Consider the following 25,318-nt stretch of genomic DNA (forward strand, 5'->3'; position numbering starts at 1 on the left):
AGTCTTCAATGTACAGCCAGAGGATGTGTTGACTGGCTACTTGACTGTAGTAGGAGGTTTGTATTTTGGACTTACTCTATGTGAGGCATTAAGCATTTCACAGACTGCCTAACAAATTAGACCTTAGTAGGAATGAGTTATTAGTTATCAATGCATGCAAATATTTTTTTAAAATTGTGTATTGTTTTAGTCTATTATTACAACTTACACCAGTAGTGGAGCAAGTTGCAACAATAGAACTCTTTGTAATTTATATGTATTAATAACTTCTGTTTAATAGTTGGAGAAGTTTGATACATGGCCATTTGTAGTGTAGACAAAACAAGAGTTCATTGTGCCAAAATTTAAGAGCTCTATCACAAAAAATCAGTAAGTGGTGCTGAAACAAAAGTGTTACAACCATACCATACATATGAGTTCTATAGTCACAAAAAATTAAGAGACAGAAAAAAAATACAGCATAACACCTGCATTCAGGAGTACATGTCAGCTTCCTCAGAAAAATGTATAGAGTAACATATCCAACATATTTAACCCTAACCACCCCCCCATAAGCCCTCTTCAGCCCATCTCAACATACTGACTGATGCAGAGCTCTTATCTGCAAACTGCTTGCTATGCTCACTCCCTCTCTGCTTTATATCAGTTTTTGGCAAAGGTTCAAAAACTGCTGTGTCAGAGAGGGGGGTGGGGGGTGGGGTGCAGAACTCTGCCTACAAGAAACATGGTGCCAATCAAAACTGCAGAGTAAAACAGTTCTCACTTCTCCTTTTTATGGCCACTGTGACCACACAGATGTCATGAAAATGACCCATCAAGACTTTCTAGGCGACACTACTGGCCTACATTTTAACTGCTTACGTGAGTTTCTCCAAACACTTAAGCACAGCACCTTAAGGTTCAGTTAACAGCCTTCGTAACAGCAGGGCTGTAAACACTTGTCAGAGGGTGCAGAGGGTGAATAGTCCCACTGTTGCAAGCTACTTTAGAGGTCCTGACCTGCGAAACTGCTTGGTTAACACAGATCAAAACAAGCCACGGTGTTCACATTGGTTCTGTCAAAGTTAAAGTCCAGGATTCATAAATCAAAGGGTCACCCCACCACCAAAATTTACAACAAGGAATTGAAAAATCTAGCACTCTCAAAATGATTAACAAGTGTTTTAAAGCATGCAGACTAACACTTGGAAACAACCAATTCCAGGTTATTAAAGTTTTCTGGTGTTGTTGAAAGTTTGTTTTTGTCAATAATGTTTGTAAATACAGCATATAAATTCCTTGTGCACATGCACTTGACAAAGTCGGATTTTGAGTCTGGAAAAGCAGACATTTTCAACTAAGCCCACAAAATTATAATTAGATCAAATATCTACATGAATACACCTTAAATATATGTATTTAACCCTTTGAAACCTGGAGCGATCACTTTTCTTGTGCTGCTTTTAGATGTTTTTCACAAGTATTTTAACCATTAAAACTTGAGCAAAATCGCAAGAAATTGGTAGATTTAGAAAGTTGTTTTAAAAAGGCTAAGGGGAAATGTCTAAGGAAAAAAATGAAAAAAAGTATAAGTAGAAAGTAGAAAAATGTATTTGTAATTGCCTATGAAACAGACATGTGCACTCACAAACGCAGATACACGTGTGTGAATACACACTTATATGAGAGCTGTGACCGCTGTGAAGCCTACTATGAAATGTTACACTGTAGCCATGTCCCTCACAACATAATCCCAAACTTTAAGAACACATACAACTTAATATCACCCATCCAGTTTTGCAAATGTTTTGGGAAAAAAAAGTATGAAGAGTGAGCACAATTGACAAGGCAGAAATGTTATGTCAGTAGCTGCATGTCCATGTTATGTAAAATACTACAGGGATTATCGTCAGGAAAGGGTGGATTTCAGGTCTATCCTGCCATGGGTACAGAACGTCCACACACTCTCTCTCACACACACACGCGGTGGAATATATTTTAGTCTACCTATATTTATTTAAGTGCTGAACAAATCTGAGGTACTTGTACTTTACTTGAGTATTTTCTTCTCATGCCACTTTATATTTCTAACCCATTATAATTCAGAGGAAAATATTGTGTTCTTTTACTCCATCACAATGATTTGATAGCTTTATTTACAAATGTATATCTTTGCACTCAAAACATATGAAAATGCACAAGTAGAACTGAAATGATTAGTTGACAGAAAATTGGAAGATTGTTATAAAAATTGATAATTGATTACATTTTTTGGTTAAAAGAAACCCCCCAAATATTTCAAAAGTAAAATCCTGTCTTTACATGAATGCATGAGTAATAATATTTTGCCGGTATGATGTACAGTATAAAAGTTGCAGGGGACATTTTTCTACATTGAGTACTTTTGCTGTTAATGCTTACATTTTCCTGATTATACTTCAATACTTTTACGTAACATTTTTAATGGACAACTTATGCTTTAAGCAGAGACTTTTTACAGTGTTGTATTAGCCTCCACATACATTGGCACACATACACACACGTATTCCATTCATGCAAACAGAGCACTGTATGACCTGACAGTTTAAATTTGACAAATAGTGTGCAACACTGCCGCCCTCTGGTGTAACTTGGGTCTAAACCTGCATGCTGATAATCATGCAGTTAAATCATAACTATCAAATCAGCTTGACTCACATCCTAATATGAGAAGGAATCCCAACTTTCCAAAAACTATTTCTTCTTCCATTTCACTACGGCCTTTCGTACTGAGGGGGGAGTTCAACCTTTTTGATTTGACTGAGGGGAGGGACATTCAACCCTAAATAGTTGTATTTTGTATACATTTTAATTAATTTTATTTCAAATACCCTCAGAACTCTCAAACCTGCAAGTGGCTTTGAAAGGATTTTTTCTTTAAAAGTTACAACATTTATCATAGCCAGTTATTGTGAAATATGGTTATTTGTGCTTCCATGGAGGGTCAAGATAGAAACAAAACAACAAAAAAACATAAAGAAATCAAAGCCAAACCCCAGCCACTGTGTAACCTCATTAATATAATTTAGTCCCTGATATTGCTTAGCCCCTTATGAATATAATAATTTTAAACATTTTGGATTTTTGAAAAAAAAAAAAGTTTGTTACTGAATATTTTCATTCAATGTATATGTAAAGTGTTCTCAGTTTTGTAGTTTTACTAGGCTACAAACCAATAGCAGCTGTGTTTGAATTTATTTCTGGAACAGGCTAGATTTAGGCTATTTATGATGGAGGAATTTGTTGCTTGTCATAAAATAATAGTTCTGCCTTAACCATATTAAGCTAAAAACCCAGACAATTAAATATAGCCAATCCAACTACTGGGCAGCTTGAGGCATGTGTCTAGACCATAGACCGTATCTAAAGATTAATATTTAATATCATAACAACCTTTTCTATCTTGTCTAATGTCACATTAGTTTGGAAATGTTTTTAATAACTGTTAAAAACTCAGGTCTAACATTAAATTCTGCTAATATGTATTATGTCTAAACCGCGGACCGTATATAAAGATCCTAATGTGTGATAATCTGTAACATTTTCCAGCCCAGCGCGCTCCTGAATACACGCCCCCGCGCTCCCGGGGAAACCGGAAGACGTTTAGCGGCAGTTCCGGTTGCAGAGCTGTAAAGATGTCGCCGTCCTTGTTTAATTTTGTCGACGCTAAAGACAAATTTACGGTGAGAAATCGCAGAATTAACTTTTTTCCGTAATGCGCGCCTTACATTATACTGTTTGCCGTAATTGTTATTATAGCAAGATAGCAGGTCTGTTCCTGTTAGTAACTGTTTGTTCCTGTTAGCTGGTGTACTCTTAGCGGGCAGCTATGCTAACTTAGCTAAGCTAACAAAACGCTATCTAACATTCATTATTCCCTCCTCAATAATGTCGTCTCCTGTCCTCTCACACATCTACAGGTGTCTGCCAGACATGCCCTAGTTAGCAGAACCAGCAAACCGTTGATAAATGCTTTTAACCAGTTCCCTGGAAAGTAAGTGATGTTGATTTAGCCTCTGCACAAATTGTGATTAAACCAGACAGTTTAGCATATTACGAGTCTTTTGATTTAACTGTCCTCGTGTGTTACAGTGAGGCAGAGAAGAAAACCACACTTGACCAGGCGCTGAGGAGTGTTCTCGGTGATCAAATCGTAAGTAAAATAAGCGTCCATCTACTTTTAAAGTCAGTTAATCTCGTTAAATGATCAGGGGTGTGTATGTAAGCGTTACATTGGTGCGTTATGTCTGCAGGTTGAGCAGAAGGCGAGCTGTGATGAATACTTGTCTCTCATCTTCCTGAGTATTGATGCAGTCACAGAAGGTAATTTGTTCTTCATTTCCTTAAATTTGTAAGATGACAACAATGAATCAAAGAAGACTTGTTTTAGTTTCATAAGTAATTCACACATTCATTTTCTCCAGAATATATTACTGCAACTCCCTCCTCTTTGGTATTTGTCAAAAATTACTCTCCTGCCTCCAGCTAGTTCAGAACACAGCAGCTAGGCTTCTCACAGGTTTTCACAGACGACATCACAATAACCCCAATCCTAGCTTCCCTCTGTTGGCTCCCTGCATGTTTTAGAATTGATTTTAAGATTTTACTGCTCACTTTTAAAGTTCATTTCGGTCTGGCCCCCTAGGAAATGTTGACCCCTTATGAGCACGTTCGCAGCTTTAGATCCTCAGGTGGGCCATTCTGGCAGTTCCAAAGTTGAGGCTTAAAACTAATATATATACCAGCTTTGGAATGACTTACCTGAGGAAATACAGTTCACAGAATCAGTGACCTTTTTAAGTCACTTCTTAAAACCCATTTTTATAGACTCACTTTCATGTGATGTTGTCTATTTTAATTCATCTATCTTACTTTGTCTTTTAATTTCTTCTTGATCCTGTTGTGTTCTATTATTAGTGCTGTTATTTCTGTGTTCGTTTCTAATATTCTTTCCTCGTATTTACCCTTATTGGTATGGGTTGTTACTGTTATTTTTGTCTAGTAATTGTTGGTCAGGTGTACTGTTTTTTTTTCATTGCCTTTAGTTTGTTATTGATCTGTTTCTGTCCCAAATCATCCCTTACCCAGCCCTGCTGCTCTGCTTTTACACCCGTTTACCTTTGTTCCTTGTATCTTTCAACAAAGAGCTCCTATTTGCCAAAGTCATCTGACTGTAGTACTGTATGGATCTGACATGAGGTTGAACTTAAATTTTGTTTTCACATTCATCAGTTAGGCCTTTATCTGACATTGCTGCTCCTGCCAATAATACATACATAATTGTCACTTACAGTGATGTCACGGCATGTGCAGACTGCGTTCTGAATGCACACAAATTTGTACCACTTTGTGTATTAAGTCTTTGACACACATCGTTTATGACTTGAGATCAAGCTTTTGCTGTCTTGTTTCACTCTCTTCATGCAGGTATCTGTTCTGCTACAACTCCTTTTCTTCTTCTGGGAGACGTACTGGATTGTCTTCCTCTCGACCAATGTGACAGAATATTCTCTTTTGTTGAGGAGAATGTCTCCACCTGGAAATCGGTAAAAAAAAAAAAAAAAAATTAAAAAAAGCTACAGGCTCTGAGTAAAAATAACTGAAGTATTCCTCCGACATAACATAAAACATTAAATCAATGTGTCTGTACTTTCCTCTTTCCTTTTTCCTAGAACTCTTTTTACACTGCCGGGAAGAACTACTTGTTGAGGATGTGTAACGGTAGGGATAGTTTTTCCTTCTTGTCAATAACTAAGACTTTTTATATTTAAAATGTTGAGCTGTTTGTAATGCAGCTTGCAATTTTTTGTAGATCTTTTAAGGAGGCTGTCCAAATCGCAGAATACTGTTTTCTGTGGCCGAATCCAGCTTTTCCTGGCACGTCTCTTCCCTCTGTCTGAAAAATCAGGTAAGCACAGCATTTGTGTATGTTGTCTTAAAATAAATAAGACAGCATCAGCCCCTCATGGATGTAATGTATGATAGTCAATAATATGTGGCCACCATCCGATAGCACTTTTTATAATTTACGGCTATTTGTTTTTATTCTAGGTCTCAATCTGCAGAGCCAGTTTAATCTGGACAATATAACAGTGTTCAACAAAAATGAACAGGAAAGCACGCTCGGCCAGAAGGTAAGTGTTGACACCTTATAATAGTTGATACATTTCAATTTGTCAGCCCCAGTGGGGATTTTATTTTAATAATTATAAAGTGTTTTCTTTGTTTCATGGTTTAGCACCACTTGTCGCCCTTCCCTTTGTTTCTGCCTTCTATTAAGCCTTTTTGTGTGTGTTTTTAATGTAATATTTGCCGGATGACATCGGCTTCATATAGCATTCCTTACCCCCTAGCAATCTAATAGGTTTGTAATAATCTGAAAATTTTGTTGTTGGTTCATGGTTTCATGTTTGTAGCACACTGAAGAAAAGGAGGATTGTATGGAGGTTGAGGAAGGAGAAATGGGAGAGGATGATGCCCCCGCACCATGGTAAGTGATGTTTGTACTCTAAAATACACAGTAAAGATTAAGGAAAGTATTTATATCTATTTAAATCACACTTTTGTTTGCACAGTGCAATCAATTGTATTTATAAGCCCATTGTCACAAATCAAAATTTGCTTTTAAGGGCTTACAGCATATTATATCCCTCTGTCCTTAGAGTAGTTATAGGCATACAAATGAATGAATGTAATTTATGATAGCATGTAATATTACATGCAAATACTGTAATTTATGTATATGGCAATAACAGTCATATGTGCGTCATAAAAGTGGAGGTATGACTCATAATAATGGCAGTAGTAGTTGGTGTTGAGTAGAACCACAGCATCAGCACAACCACGATCCAAGCTGAACTGCAGACAGGACCAAGGCTTCAGCTTGTTACTGTGTTGAAGTTTATAAAAACTGTGTCAATGTTTACTTTCAGTTCCATTCCAATTGACTACAACTTGTACAGAAAGTTCTGGACACTGCAGGACTACTTCAGAAACCCCGTGCAGTGTTACGAGAAGTTCTCCTGGATGACTTTCCTTAAGGTAATGTATGCATATTTTGACAGATGACATCACATCAAAAAGCAAAGTAGATGCTGAGAAGCAATGACTCACTGCCGGTGTGAATTTCTTTTTGTGGTGCTCAGTTCTCAGATGAGACACTTGCAGTTTTTAAGAGCTACAAGTTGGATGACATGCAGGCCTCAAAGAGAAAGCTGGAGGAGCTGAGAGCATCTGGAGGAGAGCACGTCTACTTTGCCAAGTTTCTAACAAGTGAGAAGGTGAGAACTCAATTTATGCCAAAAAATAAATTTGCAGTGTACATAGTTTTTCTGTTAAAGGGACAGTTCACCCCAAAATTTGAAAAAAATACATTTTCCTCTCATCTGTTGTGCTGTTGAGATTATTTTGGTGTATTTTTGGTGATATCGCCCGTAGAGATGTCTGCCTTCTCTCCAACATAATGGAACTAGATGACACTCAGCTTGTGGTGATCAAAGTACAAAAAAAAATACATTTGAAAAACTCAACAGCAATGTCTCTTTCCCGAAATCATGACCAGTTTGTTTAAGATAACCTACAGACCTTGTTATGAGCAATTTTATGTAGGACCTATTTTCTGTCTACCAAACAGCACCTTCCAATTAGTGCATAGCTAACCGATGTGTTAAAGCTAAGCGGAAGAGGATGCCATTAATGTTTACATCGTGTGCTGTCATGAACACAAGCCCCTCCTCTATGAGTAAATGCACACTTCCTTCTGTGCAGTTATACAGTTATCAGATGTAGTTGGGCAGAAAGAAAGTAATTCCTACATAAAACTGCTCACAACAAGATCTTTAGGTTCTCTGAGTATTCGGGTAATGCTTCTTGAAAAGAGACATTGCTATTTAGTTTTTCAAATGTGTTCTTTCTTTTGGTGCTTTGAGCACCACAAGCCGAGTGCCACCTAGTTCCATCTCATTTGACATTCGGCAAAACATACCGAAACAATTTAGTCTGATATGTAGCGCTACATGTCAGAGGGAAAAATATTTTGGGGTGATACGTGTCTTTTAAAGGCTGGATGAGATCACATTCCACTTGGTTAACAAGAAACTGCCACATTAGTCTTATTTTTTAATTTACTGAGGATTCCCATTTTCAAATACGATATGTTTGTATATGTATTTTTGTACTGATTGTATCTGTATTGAATGTGTTTATTTGTATTTTAACAAATATGTGGGTTGGACATTACCTCACTTTTTTTCTTTGCGCTCCAGCTTATGGACTTGCAGCTCAGCGACGGCAACTTCAGGCGGCACATTCTTCTGCAGTACCTCATCCTCTTCCAGTACCTGAAGGGTCAGGTCAAGTTCAAAAGGTGAAGCTTGTCTCTGCTCTGATTATTCAGAACAGTAAACAAACTTTCATTTGTGTGACAGAAAACAGTCGTTGCTTGCTGGAGGTTCATATTTAGTTCTTGTCTTTGTCCTCATACAGCTCCAGCAGTGTCCTGAATGATGACCAGACTATGTGGATCGAAGAGACTACTAAACTGGTTTATCAGGTCAGTCCTAAATCACACTGATATACTGTGCAAATAAATGTTTGCCCATTTTTGCTGTTAACATTACGTACAGTAGATACTTAGGAATTAGCAAAACATTTTTTTCCATTTTTACCATCAGCAGTATGTAGCCATGCTGATGACTTTGGTTTGATTTGTGAAGGTTCTTCCATATATGCCATTTTGACAGTTTGACAGTGTTTTTATTGGCATGGTTTCTAGAGAGAAAAAATAAACCTAAATTAACCTGTGACTGTTCTCTCGTAGCTGCTGAGAGAGATCCCTCCTGATGGGGACAAGTTTGCCACCATGGTTGAGGTAAGCCGTGCTTTAGGAATAGTTTTTAACTTGCTACCTCAGCATTATATTGTTTTATCTGCGCCCTGAGCAGTTTTGAGATATTGAGCTTCAGAGTTTTGCAGTAGAGATTGTTATCCAGTAATAAAATTAGATCTTCCCTTATGTGCCCGATGTTTGAAAGACTCTTCAACAGCTCCCCTCTGTGTGGCAGGTGAACTCACCATCTGCACTGGACTCACTTGTGCATCCATCTTTACTTTTGCACACTTATTTGCACATTTTTTTGCTCTTTTTAATATTTTTGATTTTTCTGTTTGTTTGTTCTCTGTACATACTGTATATATCTTTATTATTATTATCGTTGTCATTTTATTTTATTCTATTCTTTTTATTCTATTTTTGCTGCTGTAAAAAAGCAATTTCCTTCACAGGATTAATTAAGTATTTCTATTCTATTCTATAACAAAATACAATAATAGCAATAATAATTATGAATAACTTACACATGAAATTAAAAAAAAAATGGAACATAACAATACAGTTAAGTAATAAAAGGAACCTCACACAATGTTAATAAGTTGCCATAGAATAGGAATATATGAATAAGTCATCTCTGACAGAAATTTCAGACAGAACCATATAATTCTGTGGTGACAAAATGTGAAATGAGGCATACCTACTTTCAGTAGAGTTGTCCAATCATTAAAGGAGCTATTGCCTGGGCATAATTTTAGTTTAAAACATTCAAAAAATGAACTATCCTTATCAACAGAGTGTGAAGAAATAACACCTTTGACGTAATGTCCAAGGTGCCTATGTATTGTAGTGCAGAAATATCTACTGCTAAGCAGCCACGGACGGGCCGTGCCTTTTATTATATACTCCCTGGCCTGAGGGGCGATAGTGACTCACTGTAGCCTTTTAGTGTGCTGCTGTAGAGGATGTAGAAGCTAAACCGGCTGGTGTTGTGTTTCATCTTTGACAGCATATCCTCAACACAGAGGAGAACTGGAATGGCTGGAAAAATGAAGGATGCCCGAGCTTTGTGAAGGAAAGGTACAGCAGCCCTTAACATAATCACAGCATATAATAATTTATATCTGATTAAGCATGTTTACATTGACTTGCGCCCTCTTTAACAGGACAGTAGATGACAAACCCAAAAGACCCACCAGGAAACGACAAGCTCCTGAGGACTTCCTTGGAAAAGGGCCAGACCGCAAGATTTTCATGGGAAAGTATGTGATGTAATCGAGTGGTGGGCTAGCAGAGCAGTGCAGAGATGAGGGAGATTGTTTTATTTTTTTTAAATAAATCTCAGGTTTCAACCCTTTAATAGTAATTATACAACAAGTAGATCCGACCAGACAATCTGACTGATCATGGCAGCATATTTTTGCATCATTAAAAATATTACTCTGCTATTTCCACTGTGACATTGTAGCCCTCCAAAGCTGAATCAAAAAACACCAGGCTACTATTCTGATATCAGCATTTTGGTTGTTGGACTTAACAGTGCTCTGGACTTAACTGTTATTGGAAATGTTTGGATTACATCAAGTGTGCCGGGGAGTCTATGACATGTTAATGACCTGAAAATTGCTTAGATGTGAAGTTTGTGGACAGATTAGCTGAATCTATCAAGTTATACATTAACATGTGCTATTAATTCAATAAGGAAAATCCCTGATCTCTAAAACATTAGCTCAACACGGACTCGAAATTGTCTTGGTTGCTAGGTTTACTAAGGCTCAGCCTAATTTCTGGAGTAGCAAACTAGGTTTCATTAAATACAGTAGGAGTGTTGTAGTAATGTATTGTGTTTTGTAAATTAATTAGTCAGACCCCAGGTTTTTCATGGAAAAGGTGATAACAAGTTTAGTTTATTTTGGTCATTTTCCAACTCATACACACAAGAAAAAAATAATACAATAAATTAATTATTTTTGAAACAGTGACAAAGTAAAGCAAGATTTGCTGACTGACTGGCGTAAATGACAGTAAAGCACACCCTGTCTTGTAATATTGCTCAAGCATTCACCCTGCTAAAATACTGTGCAGGTCATGTGATTATATTTCTTTAAAAATAACTTGTAGGCTATAACTGGGGTTCACTGTATTAATTCACACTCTTTTATTAGTGATGAGTTGACTCGACTGTGGAACCTGAACCATGACAACATGGAGGCCTGCAAGTCGGACAGCAGGTCAGTGGTTCAGAAAGCAAGGCAACAGTTCCCATCTTCAGTCACAGCTACCTTTTCATGAAATTAAATATTTTTGTTTGTTTTCTTACATCTGATTTCATTCAGGGAGTTCATGCCATCATTGGATGAATTCTTTGCGGAGGCCATTGAACAGGCTGACCCTGCTAACATGGTGGAAGAAGAGTACAAGTAAGTTTGCACTTTGACATATCACAGTTTCCCACACAATCATGACAGCTCAACTTGATATAAGCGTTTGTTTCTATTTTTGGAGATAGATCATTAATTTGGAGCACTGTTGAAATATATATATATATATATATATATATATATATATATATATATATATATATATATATATATATATATATATACTTTAGGTTATTAAAAGCTCCGCACTCGTGGAGGAAAAAAAACAGCTTTCTGTTCTGTTCCACACTGTACTCCCCATTCTCTGCTCCCTGAACATATTTCGTCCATTTGCAATAATAATAATAATAAACTGTATTTATATAGCATCTTTCATACAAGAAATGCAGCACTGAGAGTTTCACATTAAAAAGGACAAAACTAACATGGAGGGTTGAAGGTAGATTTATTAGTCATTTTTAAAACAAAGTTTAAAATAAGAAATTACATTTTTTGTTGATCCTGCTACATCTTTATATTACAGGTCAATAAGGCAATTCAGTTAAAAAAAGACACTAGAAATAGTTTAAAACAAAAATTAAGTGATTCAGCATTTTTTATTTAGAAGTGCAATGTCAGATTGCACAAACAAAATGATTTTTAAAAAATGTAAGAGCTTTTCCCCTAAAGCAGCATTGCTGGCCTCTTGCCCAGTTTTTTTCCTCTGTATGTGTTTTGAGTGACTCGTCTGTTTTTCCCTGTAAATCTATTCAGGGTTGTTAGGAACCCAAACTACGGCTGGCGTGCTCTGAGGCTTCTGTCCCGAAGAAGTCCACACTTCTTTCAACCAACTAACCAGAAGTTCAAGAGCCTGGCAGACTACCTGGACAGCATGGTCAGCAAACTGGCCAAAGAACTGCCGGTGAGGATTCATCATTATAAAAACACTGTATGATGGCCACAAAAACAGTTGACAAACACTGATATTGTGATTTTCATTGCATATATACAGAAGGATATTCCCTCTGAAGAGATCAAGACAGGAGAGGAAGATGACGATGATAATGGAGACAATCTTCTCAAAGACAGCAATGACAGTGAGTTTGAATAATCCCTGATTCAACACAATCTTTTATTGTTAAGGGTCCTGTACACTATTTTTAAATGACATACTATACTATGACATTTTAATGATTTTTGAAGTGACATACTTACTATGACATTTTCATGATTTTAAAAAATGACACACTATACTATGACATTTTTTGGTCACTTCAAATGACATACTACACTCATATTTTTATGATATTGTAAAGTGACGTGATATAATGACATTTTTATGATTTCTAAAAGAACATGTTATACTATAACATTTTAAGGATTTTTAACAAGGACATGCTATGCATTTTTTCAAAATTTTCTAATGAAAGACTATCCTATGATTTTTTTATGCTATTTTGGATTACACAATGTAAGTATGAATTTTCTGCTGTTTTGGAAAACATACAATGGTATGACTTTTTTTATGCTATTTGGACAGCATACAAAAATATGAGTTTTTAGTGCATTTTCGAGTGACATAATATAGTATGACTTTTAATGCTATTTTGGACAACATACTATAGAATGACTTTTATGTGCTATTTGGGACAACATACTACAGTATGAATTGTTTGTGCTTTTTTGGACAACATACTTTAGTATGACATTTTGGTGCTTTTTTTGAACAGCATGCTATAGTGTGACTTTTTGTTCCTATTTTGGACAACATACAATGGTATGACTTCTTGGTCCTATTTTGGACGACATACAATAGTATGACTTGATGGTGCTCTTTTCAATGCCATACTATGGTATGACTTTTTTATGCAATATTGAAAAACAAGCTATCATATGACTTTTTGGTGCTACTTTGGATGACGTACTACAGTATGACTTTTTGGTGCAATTTTGACAATATAGTATAGTATCACATTTTGATGCTATTTTGGACAGCATACTTTAGTTTGACTTTTTGGTCCTATTTTGGACGACATAAAATCGTATGACTTTTTTTATGGAATTTTAGACAACATACTATAGTACGACATTTGGATGCTATATTGGACAACATACTATAGTATGAATTTGTGGTGCAATTTTTGATGACATGCTATAGAATGACGTTTTTTGCTATTTGGAACTATAGTATGACTTTATTACGCTATTCTGGACGAGATAGTGTAGTATGACTTCTTGGTGCTATCTTGGACGACATACTATAGCAGGACTCTACGGCACTCTTTTCGATTACAAACTATGGTATGACTTTTTTTATGCAATATTGTAAAACATGCTATAGTATGACATTTTGGTGCTATTTTGGACGACATATACTGTCACTTTTTAATGCTGTGACTTTATCCATGGTATTTGCAACGACATGTTATACTTTGTTTTGCTATTTTGATTACCCATTTCTAGTTTCGAGGTTAAATTTTCTCATGCTCTACTCAATAGCTGATTTCGCCCTGTTTTAAATCAAGAGTCTATTTTTATACTCCATTGTCTTTTTTCCAGGTCCAAGCATACAGAACAAAATGGTGACAAACCAGCAGATGGATGACATTGCAGCCAAACTGGGAGCACAGTGGAAGACGCTGGCATCTCATTTGGAAATGAAGGCCGCAGAGTTGCGTGAGATTGAAACAGACAGTGAAGATGTCGACATGCAGGCCAAACTGTTGCTTGTAGCCTGGCAGGACAGAGAGGGAACACAGGCTACCGTGGAGAGCCTGGTCACAGCTCTTAACGCTGCAGGTTTCTCCCAGATTGCAGACAACCTCAGTGAGGCTTAAGGTATAACGTTCATTTCGTAAATAATTAGTACCTCCGTTAAACTGTTGCAGCATCCTTTTTCATACCAAAAACAATGAACATTTTTGTATGTAGTACAGGTTGAAACCCACGTTTTTTCACTGTAAAATTCTAATAAATGTTTTTCTAATTATACCTTTGCGAAAACATTAATTATAATCCCACGCTCACATTAATGAAATCTCACAATTTGATATCACAGTTATTCACCAACTATGACAAGCAATCAGTCAATGACTTATTACAGATCGTTGATGGTTAGGTCTTACACATTGTGGCAGGGTTTTTAGGAGACCTGCGAGGAGAATCAGAGTGAAGCATAGCATTTTAAAGGTGTAGATGTCAGTGTCGGCAAGAACAAATGTTCAAGGCTTGTCACGTAAAAACCATCACGGTTTGATCTCAAGTCTTTAACCACTCATTGTTGATCACAAGGTCAACCTGTTCTAAACCCGACACACTTCCCCCAAAAAAGCATCAGTGAAGATTTGGCAGAAAGAAACTCATCTGACAATACATTTGAGAACAATTCCAGGAGATGATGTGAGCCAAGCACTTACAAAAAGACCTGAGATTGAACTTGAGTTTCCCAGAGGGCTAACAGGTGAACAAGGTCTTCACAGTGAAAATCTCCAAAATACATCTGAGAGAACACAAGCCAGAATGTCAAGGGCAACAGTTTGGCTAGGTTTTTGTACAAGTTGATTAAATGACTAAAGAGAAATATTTTCCTTCTATGATATGAGTAACCTATCAAAGGTTTTAAAAAATATACAGTCTGTATAAAACATCTAATGAAACTGCAATGCGACAGGTGTAATCCTCTAGCATTAACACCATTTGACAGAATTGGTTTTGCAGGCATCCGTGTCGGTTACAAAAACAAAACAAATTAAGGTCATGACATTTTTAAAAACACCAGTTTTAATGCACATCTATGCAGACAGTGCTTTGAAATGGCATTTTGTGCATCTGTTGGATGTTATCTTCTAGGAAACTTCCGCATATTGGGTGAATAAAATTGAGCTAATTTTCAACCTACTGTACTACTGCCTTTTTGGCCATGTTTTTGAGATACTAAATTATGAGGTTTTTGGCCTTTATTTCAACTTTATATACTATGGCGCATTTCTACAAGCTATTCTATGTGGTTTTCAGCCATTTTTATTAGGGGTCAATATTTGACTTTTTTCTACATGCTATACTATTGCCTTTTTTGGACATATTTTGACATGCTAAATTCTCAATTTTTTGGCCTTTTTGACCTTTGTTCCCACTTTGTATACTATGACGCGTCTCTACAAACTATTCTATGTCGTTTTCAGCCATTTTTTGGAGGGGTCAAAATTTGACTTTTTTCGACATAATATACTATTGCCTTGCTGGCCAATTTTTTAACATGCTAAATTCTCAATTTTTTTGGCCTTTTTGGCCTTTATTCCCACTTTCTATACTTTCACGCGTCTCTACAACCTATTCTATGTCGTTTTCAGACGTTTTTTAGGAGGGGGCAAAATTTGACTTTTTTTCGACATACTATACTATTGCCTTGTTGGTCATTTTTTGACATGCGAAATGATCAGTTTTTTGGCCTTTATTGGCCTTCATTCCCAATTCGTACCATATGATGCGCCTCTACAAGCTATTCATTGTGGTTTTCAGCTGTTTTTAGGATGGGTCAAAATTTGACTTTTTTCGACATACTATACTATTGCCTTTTTGCCATATTTTTCACATTCCAAAATCTGAGGATTTTGGCTTTTTTATACTGTGATGTGTTTCTACAAGCTATTATATGTAGTTTTCAGAAATTTTTAGGAGGGGGCAAAATTTGACTTTTTTTCGACATACTATACTATTACACTGCTGTCCACTTTTTTTGACATGCTAAATTACAAATTTTTTGGCCTTTTTTTGGCCTTTATTCCCACTTTGTGTACTATGACGCATCTCTCCAAACTACTCTATGTCGCTTTCAGCCATTTTTAGGAGGGGTCCAAATTATTTTTTTTTTCGTCATACTATACTACTGCCTTGCTGGCTGTTTTTTTTTTGTTTGTTTTTGACGTGCTGATTCATGAGTTTTTTGGCATGTTTGGATCTTCATTCCCACTTTGTATAATATGACGCGTCTCTACAAAGTATTCTATGTCGTTTTTGGCAGTTTTTTTGGAGACGTCAAAATTTGACTTTTTTCGATATATTACACTATTGCCTTGTTGTCCATTTTTTTGACATGCTAAATTACAAATTTTTTGGCCTTCATTCCCAATTTATATACTTTCACGCGTCTCTACAAGCTATTCTATGTCGTTTTTGGCATTTTTTTGGAGACGTCAAAATTTGACTTTTTTCGACATACTATACTATTGCCTTGTTGTCCATTTTTTGGACATGCTAAATTATCAATTTTTTGGCATGTTTGAACCTTCATTCCCACTTTGTATAACATGACACATCTCTACAAAGTATTCTATGTCATTTTCAGCCATTTTTAGGAGGCGTCAAAATTTGACTTTTTTCGACATACTATACTATTGCCTTGTTGTCCATTTTTTGGACATGCTAAATTATCAATTTTTGGCATTTTTGGGCCTTCATTCCCACTTTGTATAATATCACGCGTCTCTACAAGCTATTCTGTGTCATTTTCGGCAGTTATTTGGAGGGGTCCAAATTTGACTTTTTCGACATACTATACTATTGCCTTGCTGGCAATTTTTTTGACATGCTAAATTCCACATTTTTTGGCCTTTTTTGGCCTTCATTCCCAATTTATATACTTTCACGCTTCTCTACAAGCTATTCTATGTCGTTTTTGGCATTTTTTTGGAGACGTCAAAATTTGACTTTTTTCGACATACTATACTATTGCCTCCCTGGCTGTTTTTTGTTTGTTTGTTTTTAACGTGCTGATTCATGAGTTTTTTGGCATGTTTGGACCTTCATTCCCACTTTGTATAACATGACGCGTCTCTACAAAGTATTCTATGTCGTTTTTGGCAGTTTTTTGGAGGGGTCAAAATTTGACTTTTTTCGACATACTATACTATTGACTTCATGTCAATTTTTTCGACATACTAGATTATCAAGTTTTTGGCCTTTTTTGACCTTTATTCCCACTTTGTATACTTTTATGCATCTCTACAGGCTATTTTATGTCATTTTCAGCCATTTTTAGGAGGCGTCAAAATTTGACTTTTTTCGACATACTATACTATTGCCTTGTTGTCCGTTTTTTGGACATGCTAAATTATCAATTTTTTGGCATTTTTGGGCCTTCATTCCCACTTTGTATAATATCACGCGTCTCTACAAGCTATTCTGTGTCATTTTCGGCAGTTATTTGGAGGGGTCCAAATTTGACTTTTTCGACATACTATACTATTGACTTCATGTCAATTTTTTTGACATACTAGATTATCAAGTTTTTGGCATTTTTGGACCTTCATTCCCACTTTGTATAATATGACGCATCTCTACAAGCTATTCTATGTTGTTTTTGGCAGTTTTTTGGAGAGGTCAAAATTTGACTTTTTTCAACATACTATACTATTGCCTTGCTGTCCATTTTTTTGACATGCTAAATTACAAATTGTTTGGCCTTTTTTGGCCTTCATTCCCACTTTGTATACTATGACGCGTCTCTCCAAACTACTATATGTCGCTTTCAGCCATTTTTAGGAGGGGTCCAAATTTGACTTTTTTCGACATACTATACTATTACCTTGCTGGCTGTTTTTTGTTTGTTTGTTTGTTTTTGACGTGCTGATTCATGTGATTTTTGGCATGTTTGGACCTTCATTCCCACGTTGTATAATATGACGCGTCTCTACAAAGTATTCTATGTCGTTTTTGGCATTTTTTTGGAGGGGTCAAAATTTGACTTTTTTCGACATACTATACTATTGACTTCATGTCAATTTTTTCGACATACTAGATTATCAAGTTTTTGGCCTTTTTTGACATTTATTCCCACTTTGTATACTTTCATGCGTCTCTACAGGCTATTTTATGTCATTTTCAGCCATTTTTAGGAGGCGTCAAAATTTGACTTTTTTCGACATACTATACTATTGCCTTGTTGTCCATTTTTTGGACATGCTAAATTATCAATTTTTTGGCATTTTTGGGCCTTCATTCCCACTTTGTATAATATGACGCGTCACTACAAGCTATTTTATGTCATTTTCAGCCATTTTTAGGAGGGGTCAAAATGTGACGTTTTTCGGCATACTATACTATTGCCTTGCTGGCTGTTTTTTTTTTTGAATTGCTAAATTATCGATTTTTTGTCATTTTTGGGCCTTCATTCCCACTTTGTATAATATGACGCATCTCTACAAGCTATTCTATGTCATTTTCGGCAGTTATTTGGAGGGGTCCAAATTTGACTTTTTCAACATACTATACTATTGCCTTGCTGGCAATTTTTTTGACATGCTAAATTCCACATTTTTTGGCCTTTTTTGGCCTTCATTCCCAATTTATATACTTTCACGCGTCTCTACAAGCTATTCTATGTCATTTTTGGCATTTTTTTGGAGACGTCAAAATTTGACTTTTTTCGACATACTATACTATTGCCTCCCTGGCTGTTTTTTGTTTGTTTGTTTTTAACGTGTTGATTCATGAGTTTTTTGGCATGTTTGGACCTTCATTCCCACTTTGTATAACATGACGCGTCTCTACAAAGTATTCTATGTCGTTTTTGGCAGTTTTTTGGAGGGGTCAAAATTTGACTTTTTTCGACATACTATACTATTGACTTCATGTCAATTTTTTTGACATACTAGATTATCAAGTTTTTGGCATTTTTGGGCCTTCATTCCCACTTTGTATAATATGACGCATCTCTACAAGCTATTCTATGTTGTTTTTGGCAGTTTTTTGGAGAGGTCAAAATTTGACTTTTTTCGACATACTATACTATTGCCTTGCTGTCCATTTTTTTGACATGCTAAATTACAAATTGTTTGGCCTTTTTTGGCCTTTATTCCCACTTTGTATACTATGACGCGTCTCTCCAAACTACTATATGTCGCTTTCAGCCATTTTTAGGAGGGGTCCAAATTTGACTTTTTTCGACATACTATACTATTACCTTGCTGGCTGTTTTTTGTTTGTTTGTTTGTTTTTGACGTGCTGATTCATGTGTTTTTTGGCATGTTTGGACCTTCATTCCCACTTTGTATAATATGACGCATCTCTACAAGCTATTCTATGTCATTTTTGGCATTTTTTTGGAGACGTCAAAATTTGACTTTTTTCGACATACTATACTATTGACTTCATGTCAATTTTTTCGACATACTAGATTATCAAGTTTTTGGCCTTTTTTGGCCTTTATTCCCACTTTGTATACTTTCATGTGTCTCTACAAGCTATTTTATGTCATTTTCAGCCATTTTTAGGAGGCGTCAAAATTTGACTTTATTCGACATACTATACTATTGCCTTGTTGTCCATTTTTTGGACATGCTAAATTATCAATTTTTTTAGCATTTTTTGGCCTTTATTCCCACTTTGTATACTTTCACGCGTCTCTACAAGTTATTTTATGTCATTTTCAGCCATTTTTAGGAGGGGTCAAAATTTGACGTTTTTCGGCATACTATACTATTGCCTTGTTGTCCATTTTTTGGACATGCTAAATTATCAATTTTTTGGCATTTTTGGACCTTCATTCCCACTTTGTATAATATGACACATCTCTACAAGCTATTCTATGTCATTTTTGGCAGTTTTTTGGCGGGGTCAAAATTTTACTTTTTTCGACATACTATACTATTGCCTTGTCCATTTTTTTGACATACTAAATTATCAAACTTTGGCATTTTTGGGCCTTCATTCCCACTTCGTATACTTTCACGCATCCCTACAAGCTATTTCATGTCATTTTCAGTCATTTTTAGGAGAGGTCCAAATTTGACTTTTTTTGACATGCTATACTATTGCCTTGCTGGCCGTTTTTTTATTTTTCTTTTTTTTTTGACGTGCTGATTCATGAGTTTTTTGTCATTTTTGGACCTTCATTCCCACTTTGTATAATATGACGTATCTTTACAATCTATTCTATGTCGTTTTTGGCAGTTTTTTGGAGGGGTCAAAATTTGACTTTTTTCGACATACTATACTATTGACTTCATGTCCATTTTTTTGACATGCTAGATTATCAATTTTTTGGCATTTTTTGGTCTTTATTCCCACTTTGTATATTATGATGTGTCTCTACAAGTTATTCTATGTCGTTTTCAGATGCTTTTAGGAGCAGTTAAAATTTGACTTTTTTCGACATACTGTATTATTACACTCTGATCTGGTCCCATTACAGCGGAGCTCTTGTAAAGAGAGGTCAGCAGCGCATGCACTTCCTGCGCCGGATGAAGAGAGCACACCTCCCCCCTCCATTTTCACAACCTTCTACAGAGGCACCATAGAGAGCATTCTGACCAGCTGCATTTCTTACTGGGCTCGAGCCTGCAGTGCCTCCGACTGGAAGTCCCTTCAGATGGTAGTGAGGACAACGGACAAAATCATCAGGACTTTACTTCCTCCCATCCAAGATGTTTCAAAGCAACGCTGCATGATAAGGTCTCATAACAACAGCAAAGACTCCTCACACCCCCACCTTGGGCTGTTCTCACTGCTAAACTCTGGAAAGAGGATTTACAGCCTTCAAAGCAGTACAGCCAGGATCTGCATTAGCTTATTCTCACAGACCATAAGACTGTTAAACTCAAGTCAATGACCCCTCCACCCCCTTCACACACCCACACAGGACTGCTTCATTGGACTGTGTAATATAATATAAATATACACCTGTGCAATAATTATTTATATCCCAAGTAGTACTTATATATGTAGTTTCTAATTTTGTGACACCTATTTCTATTTACATTTTGTACTTTTTATGTAAATACTAGCTGTTTTTATCTGGCACAACGTTCTTGCTGCTGTTTTTTATCCTGCATTATGATGAGACAACTGAAGAGAAATTTTGTTCTAAACGACACTTTAAAGTGAGATTGATATAACAATAAAGGAACTGACCTGAATTATTGCCTTGTGGGCCAATGTTTTGACTTCTTTTATTATTAGGATTTTGTGCTTTTTTGGCTTTGAATCCCAGTTTGTATATTATGATGCATATCTACAGGCTATTCTATGTTGTTTTCAGTCATTTTTAGGACCAATCAAAATTCTACTTTTTTCGACATACTATAATATTGCCTTGTTGGCCAAATTTTTTGACAACCTAAAGTATGAGGTTTTTGAACTTTTTTGGCCTTTATTCCCACTTTGTGTACTTTCACGCGTCTCTACAAGCTATTTTATGTCGTTTTCAGCCATTTTTAGCAGAGGTCAAAATTTGACTTTTTTTCAACATACTATACTATTGCCTTGCTGTCCACTTTTTTTGACATGCTAAATTATCAATTTTTTTGTCATTTTTGGGCCTTCATTCCCACTTTGTATAATATGACGCATCTCTAAAAACTATTCTATGTCGTTTTAAGCCATTTTTAGGAGGGGTCAAAATTTGACTTTTTTCGACATACTATACTATTGCCTTGCTGTCCATTTTTTTTGACATGCTAAATTATCAAGTTTTTGGCCTTTTTTGGCCTTTATTCCCACGTTGTATACTTTCACACTTCTCTAAAAGCTATTCTATGTCGTTTTCAGCCATTTTTAGGAGACGTCAAAATTTGACTTTTTTTCGACATACTATACTATTGCCTTGCTGTCCATTTTTTTTTTGACATGCTAAATTATCAATTTTTTGTCATTTTTGGACTTTCATTCCCACTTTGTATAATATGACGCATCTCTACAAGCTATTCTATGTCGTTTTCAGCCATTTTTAGGATGGGTCAAAATTTGACCTTTTTTGACATACTATACTATTGCCTTGCTGTCCATTTTTTTTGACATGCTAAATTATCCACTTTTTGTCAGTTTTGGGCCTTCATTCCCACTTTGTATAATATGAAGTATATCTACAAGCTATTTAATGTCAATTCCAGCCATTTTTAGGAGGGGTCAAAATTTGACTTTTTTCGACATACTATACTATTGCCTTGCTGTCCATTTTTTTTTTGACATGCTAAATTATCCACTTTTTGGCCTTTTTTGGCCTTTATTCCCACTTTGTATACTTTCACACTTCTCTAAAAGCTATTCTATGTCGTTTTCAGCCATTTTTAGGAGAGGTCAAAATTTGACTTTTTTCGACATACTATACTATTGCCTTGCTGTCCATTTTTTTGACATGCTAAATTAATCAATTTTTGTCATTTTGGGCCTTCATTCCCACTTTGTATAATATGACGCATCTCTACAAGCTATTTTATGTTGTTTTCAGCCATTTTTAAGAGGGGTCAAAATTTGACTTTTTTTGACATACTATACTATTGCCTTGCTGTCCATTTTTTTTTACATGCTAAATTATCCACTTTTTGGCCTTTTTTGGCCTTTATTCTCACTTCGTATACTTTCACACTTCTCTAAAAGCTATTCTATGTCGTTTTCAGCCATTTTTATGAGAGGTCAAAATTTGACTTTTTTTCGACATACTATACTATTGCCTTGCTGTCCACTTTTTTTGAATTGCTAAATTATCAATTTTTTGTCATTTTTGGGCCTTCATTCCCACTTTGTATAATATGACGCATCTCTACAAGCTATTTTATGTTGTTTTCAGCCATTTTTAGGAGAGGTCAAAATTTGACCTTTTTCGACATACTATACTATTGCCTTGCTGTCCATTTTTTTTTTTGACATGCTAAATTATCAATTTTTTGTCATTTTTGGGCCTTCATTCCCACTTTGTATAATATGACGCGTCTCTAAAAGCTATTCTATGTCGTTTTCAGCCATTTTTAAGAGGGGTCGAAATTTGACTTTTTTCGACATACTATACTATTGCCTTGCTGTCCATTTTTTTGACATGCTAAATTATCAAGTTTTTGGCCTTTTTTGGCCTTTATTCCCACGTTGTATACTTTCACACTTCTCTAAAAGCTATTCTATGTCGTTTTCAGCCATTTTTAGGAGACGTCAAAATTTGACTTTTTTCGACATACTATACTATTGCCTTGATGTCCATTTTTTGGACATGCTAAATTATCAATTTTTTGGCATGTTTGGACCTTCATTCCCACTTTGTATAACATGACGCGTCTCTACAAAGTATTCTATGTCGTTTTCAGCCATTTTTAGGATGGGTCAAAATTTGACTTTTTTCGACATACTATACTATTGCCTTGCTGTCCACTTTTTTTGAAATGCTAAATTATCAATTTTTTGTCATTTTTGGGCCTTCATTCCTACTTTGTATAATATGACGCGTCGCTAAAAGCTATTTTATGTTGTTTTCAGCCATTTTTAAGAGGGGTCAAAATTTGACCTTTTTTGACATACTATACTATTGCCTTGCTGTCCACTTTTTTTGACATGCTAAATTATCCACTTTTTGGCCTTTTTTGGCCTTTATTCCCACTTTGTATACTTTCACACTTCTCTAAAAGCTATTCTATGTCGTTTTCAGCCATTTTTAGGAGAGGTCAAAATTTGACTTTTTTTCGACATACTATACTATTGCCTTGTTGTCCATTTTTTTTGAAATGCTAAATTATCATGTTTTTGGCCTTTTTTGGCCTTTATTCCCACTTTGTATAATATGACGCGTCGCTAAAAGCTATTCTATGTCGTTTTCAGCCATTTTTAGGAGGGGTCAAAATTTGACTTTTTTCGACATACTATACTATTGCCTTGCTGTCCATTTTTTTGACATGCTAAATTATCAATTTTTGTCATTTTGGACTTTCATTCCCACTTTGTATAATATGACGCGTCTCTACAAGCTATTCTATGTCGTTTTCAGCCATTTTTAGGATGGGTCAAAATTTGACTTTTTTCGACATACTATACTATTGCCTTGCTGTCCACTTTTTTTGAAATGCTAAATTATCAATTTTTTGTCATTTTTGGGCCTTCATTCCCACTTTGTATAATATGACGCATCTCTACAAGCTATTTTATGTTGTTTTCAGCCATTTTTAAGAGGGGTCAAAATTTGACTTTTTTTGACATACTATACTATTGCCTTGCTGTCCATTTTTTTTGACCTGCTAAATTATCCACTTTTTGGCCTTTTTTGGCCTTTATTCCCACTTTGTATACTTTCACACTTCTCTAAAAGCTATTCTATGTCGTTTTCAGCCATTTTTAGGAGAGGTCAAAATTTGACTTTTTTCGACATACTATACTATTGCCTTGCTGTCCATTTTTTTTGACATGCTAAATTATCCACTTTTGGCCTTTTTGGCCTTTATTCCCATTGTATACTTTCACACTTCTCTAAAAGCTATTCTATGTCGTTTTCAGCCATTTTTAGGAGAGGTCAAAATTTGACTTTTTCGACATACTATATTATTGCCTTGCTGTCCACTTTTTGACATGCTAAATTATCAATTTTTTGTCATTTTTGGGCCTTCATTCCCACTTTGTATAATATGACGCATCTCTACAAGCTATTTTATGTTGTTTTCATCCATTTTTAAGAGGGGTCAAAATTTGACTTTTTTTCGACATACTATACTATTGCCTTGCTGTCCATTTTTTTTGACATGCTAAATTATCATGTTTTTGGCCTTTTTTGGCCTTTATTCCCACTTTGTATAATATGACGCGCCGCTAAAAGCTATTTTATGTCGTTTTCAACCATTTTTAGGAGAGGTCAAAATTTGACCTTTTTCGACATACTATACTATTGCCTTGCTGTCCACTTTTTTTGAAATGCTAAATTATCAATTTTTTGTCATTTTTGGGCCTTCATTCCCACTTTGTATAATATGACGCGTCTCTAAAAGCTATTCTATGTCGTTTTCAGCCATTTTTAAGAGGGGTCGAAATTTGACTTTTTTCGACATACTATACTATTGCCTTGCTGTCCATTTTTTTGACATGCTAAATTATCAAGTTTTTGGCCTTTTTTGGCCTTTATTCCCACGTTGTATACTTTCACACTTCTCTAAAAGCTATTCTATGTCGTTTTCAGCCATTTTTAGGAGAGGTCAAAATTTGACTTTTTTCGACATACTATACTATTGCCTTGCTGTCCACTTTTTTTGACATGCTAAATTATCATTTTTTTGTCATTTTTGGGCCTTCATTCCCACTTTGTATAATATGACGCATCTCTACAAGCTATTTTATGTTGTTTTCAGCCATTTTTAGGATGGGTCAAAAT

General features: G+C 35.6%; 1 protein-coding gene across 2 annotated transcripts; it reads left to right on the forward strand.

Moving 5' to 3' along the window:
• The first annotated feature begins 3,553 nt into the window (after nt 1-3,553).
• thoc1 (THO complex 1) lies at nt 3,554-21,107 on the forward strand. 2 transcript variants are annotated; one of them, XM_042498420.2, is made up of 22 exons: nt 3,554-3,701; nt 3,939-4,012; nt 4,111-4,171; nt 4,272-4,341; nt 5,446-5,564; nt 5,691-5,739; nt 5,831-5,926; nt 6,070-6,152; nt 6,435-6,508; nt 6,951-7,059; nt 7,164-7,298; nt 8,283-8,383; nt 8,503-8,569; nt 8,837-8,887; nt 9,855-9,925; nt 10,012-10,107; nt 11,011-11,076; nt 11,182-11,265; nt 11,980-12,127; nt 12,218-12,302; nt 13,765-14,043; nt 20,396-21,107. In XM_042498420.2, the coding sequence occupies exons 1-21, from the start codon at nt 3,654-3,656 to the stop codon at nt 14,040-14,042; spliced, it is 1,965 nt and encodes a 654-aa protein (XP_042354354.1). In that variant the 5' UTR covers nt 3,554-3,653; the 3' UTR covers nt 14,043; nt 20,396-21,107. The 2 variants fall into 2 exon arrangements, with proteins under 2 accessions (XP_042354354.1, XP_042354353.1); XM_042498419.2 differs by lacking the exon at nt 20,396-21,107 and having other exon boundaries at nt 13,765-14,196.
• The last annotated feature ends 4,211 nt before the right edge of the window (nt 21,108-25,318 follow it).

The sequence above is a fragment of the Plectropomus leopardus genome, chromosome 12, assembly GCF_026936395.1.
Source record: "Plectropomus leopardus strain MGB_pleo_1.0 chromosome 12, ASM2693639v1, whole genome shotgun sequence".
Taxonomy (NCBI): domain Eukaryota; kingdom Metazoa; phylum Chordata; class Actinopteri; order Perciformes; family Serranidae; genus Plectropomus; species Plectropomus leopardus.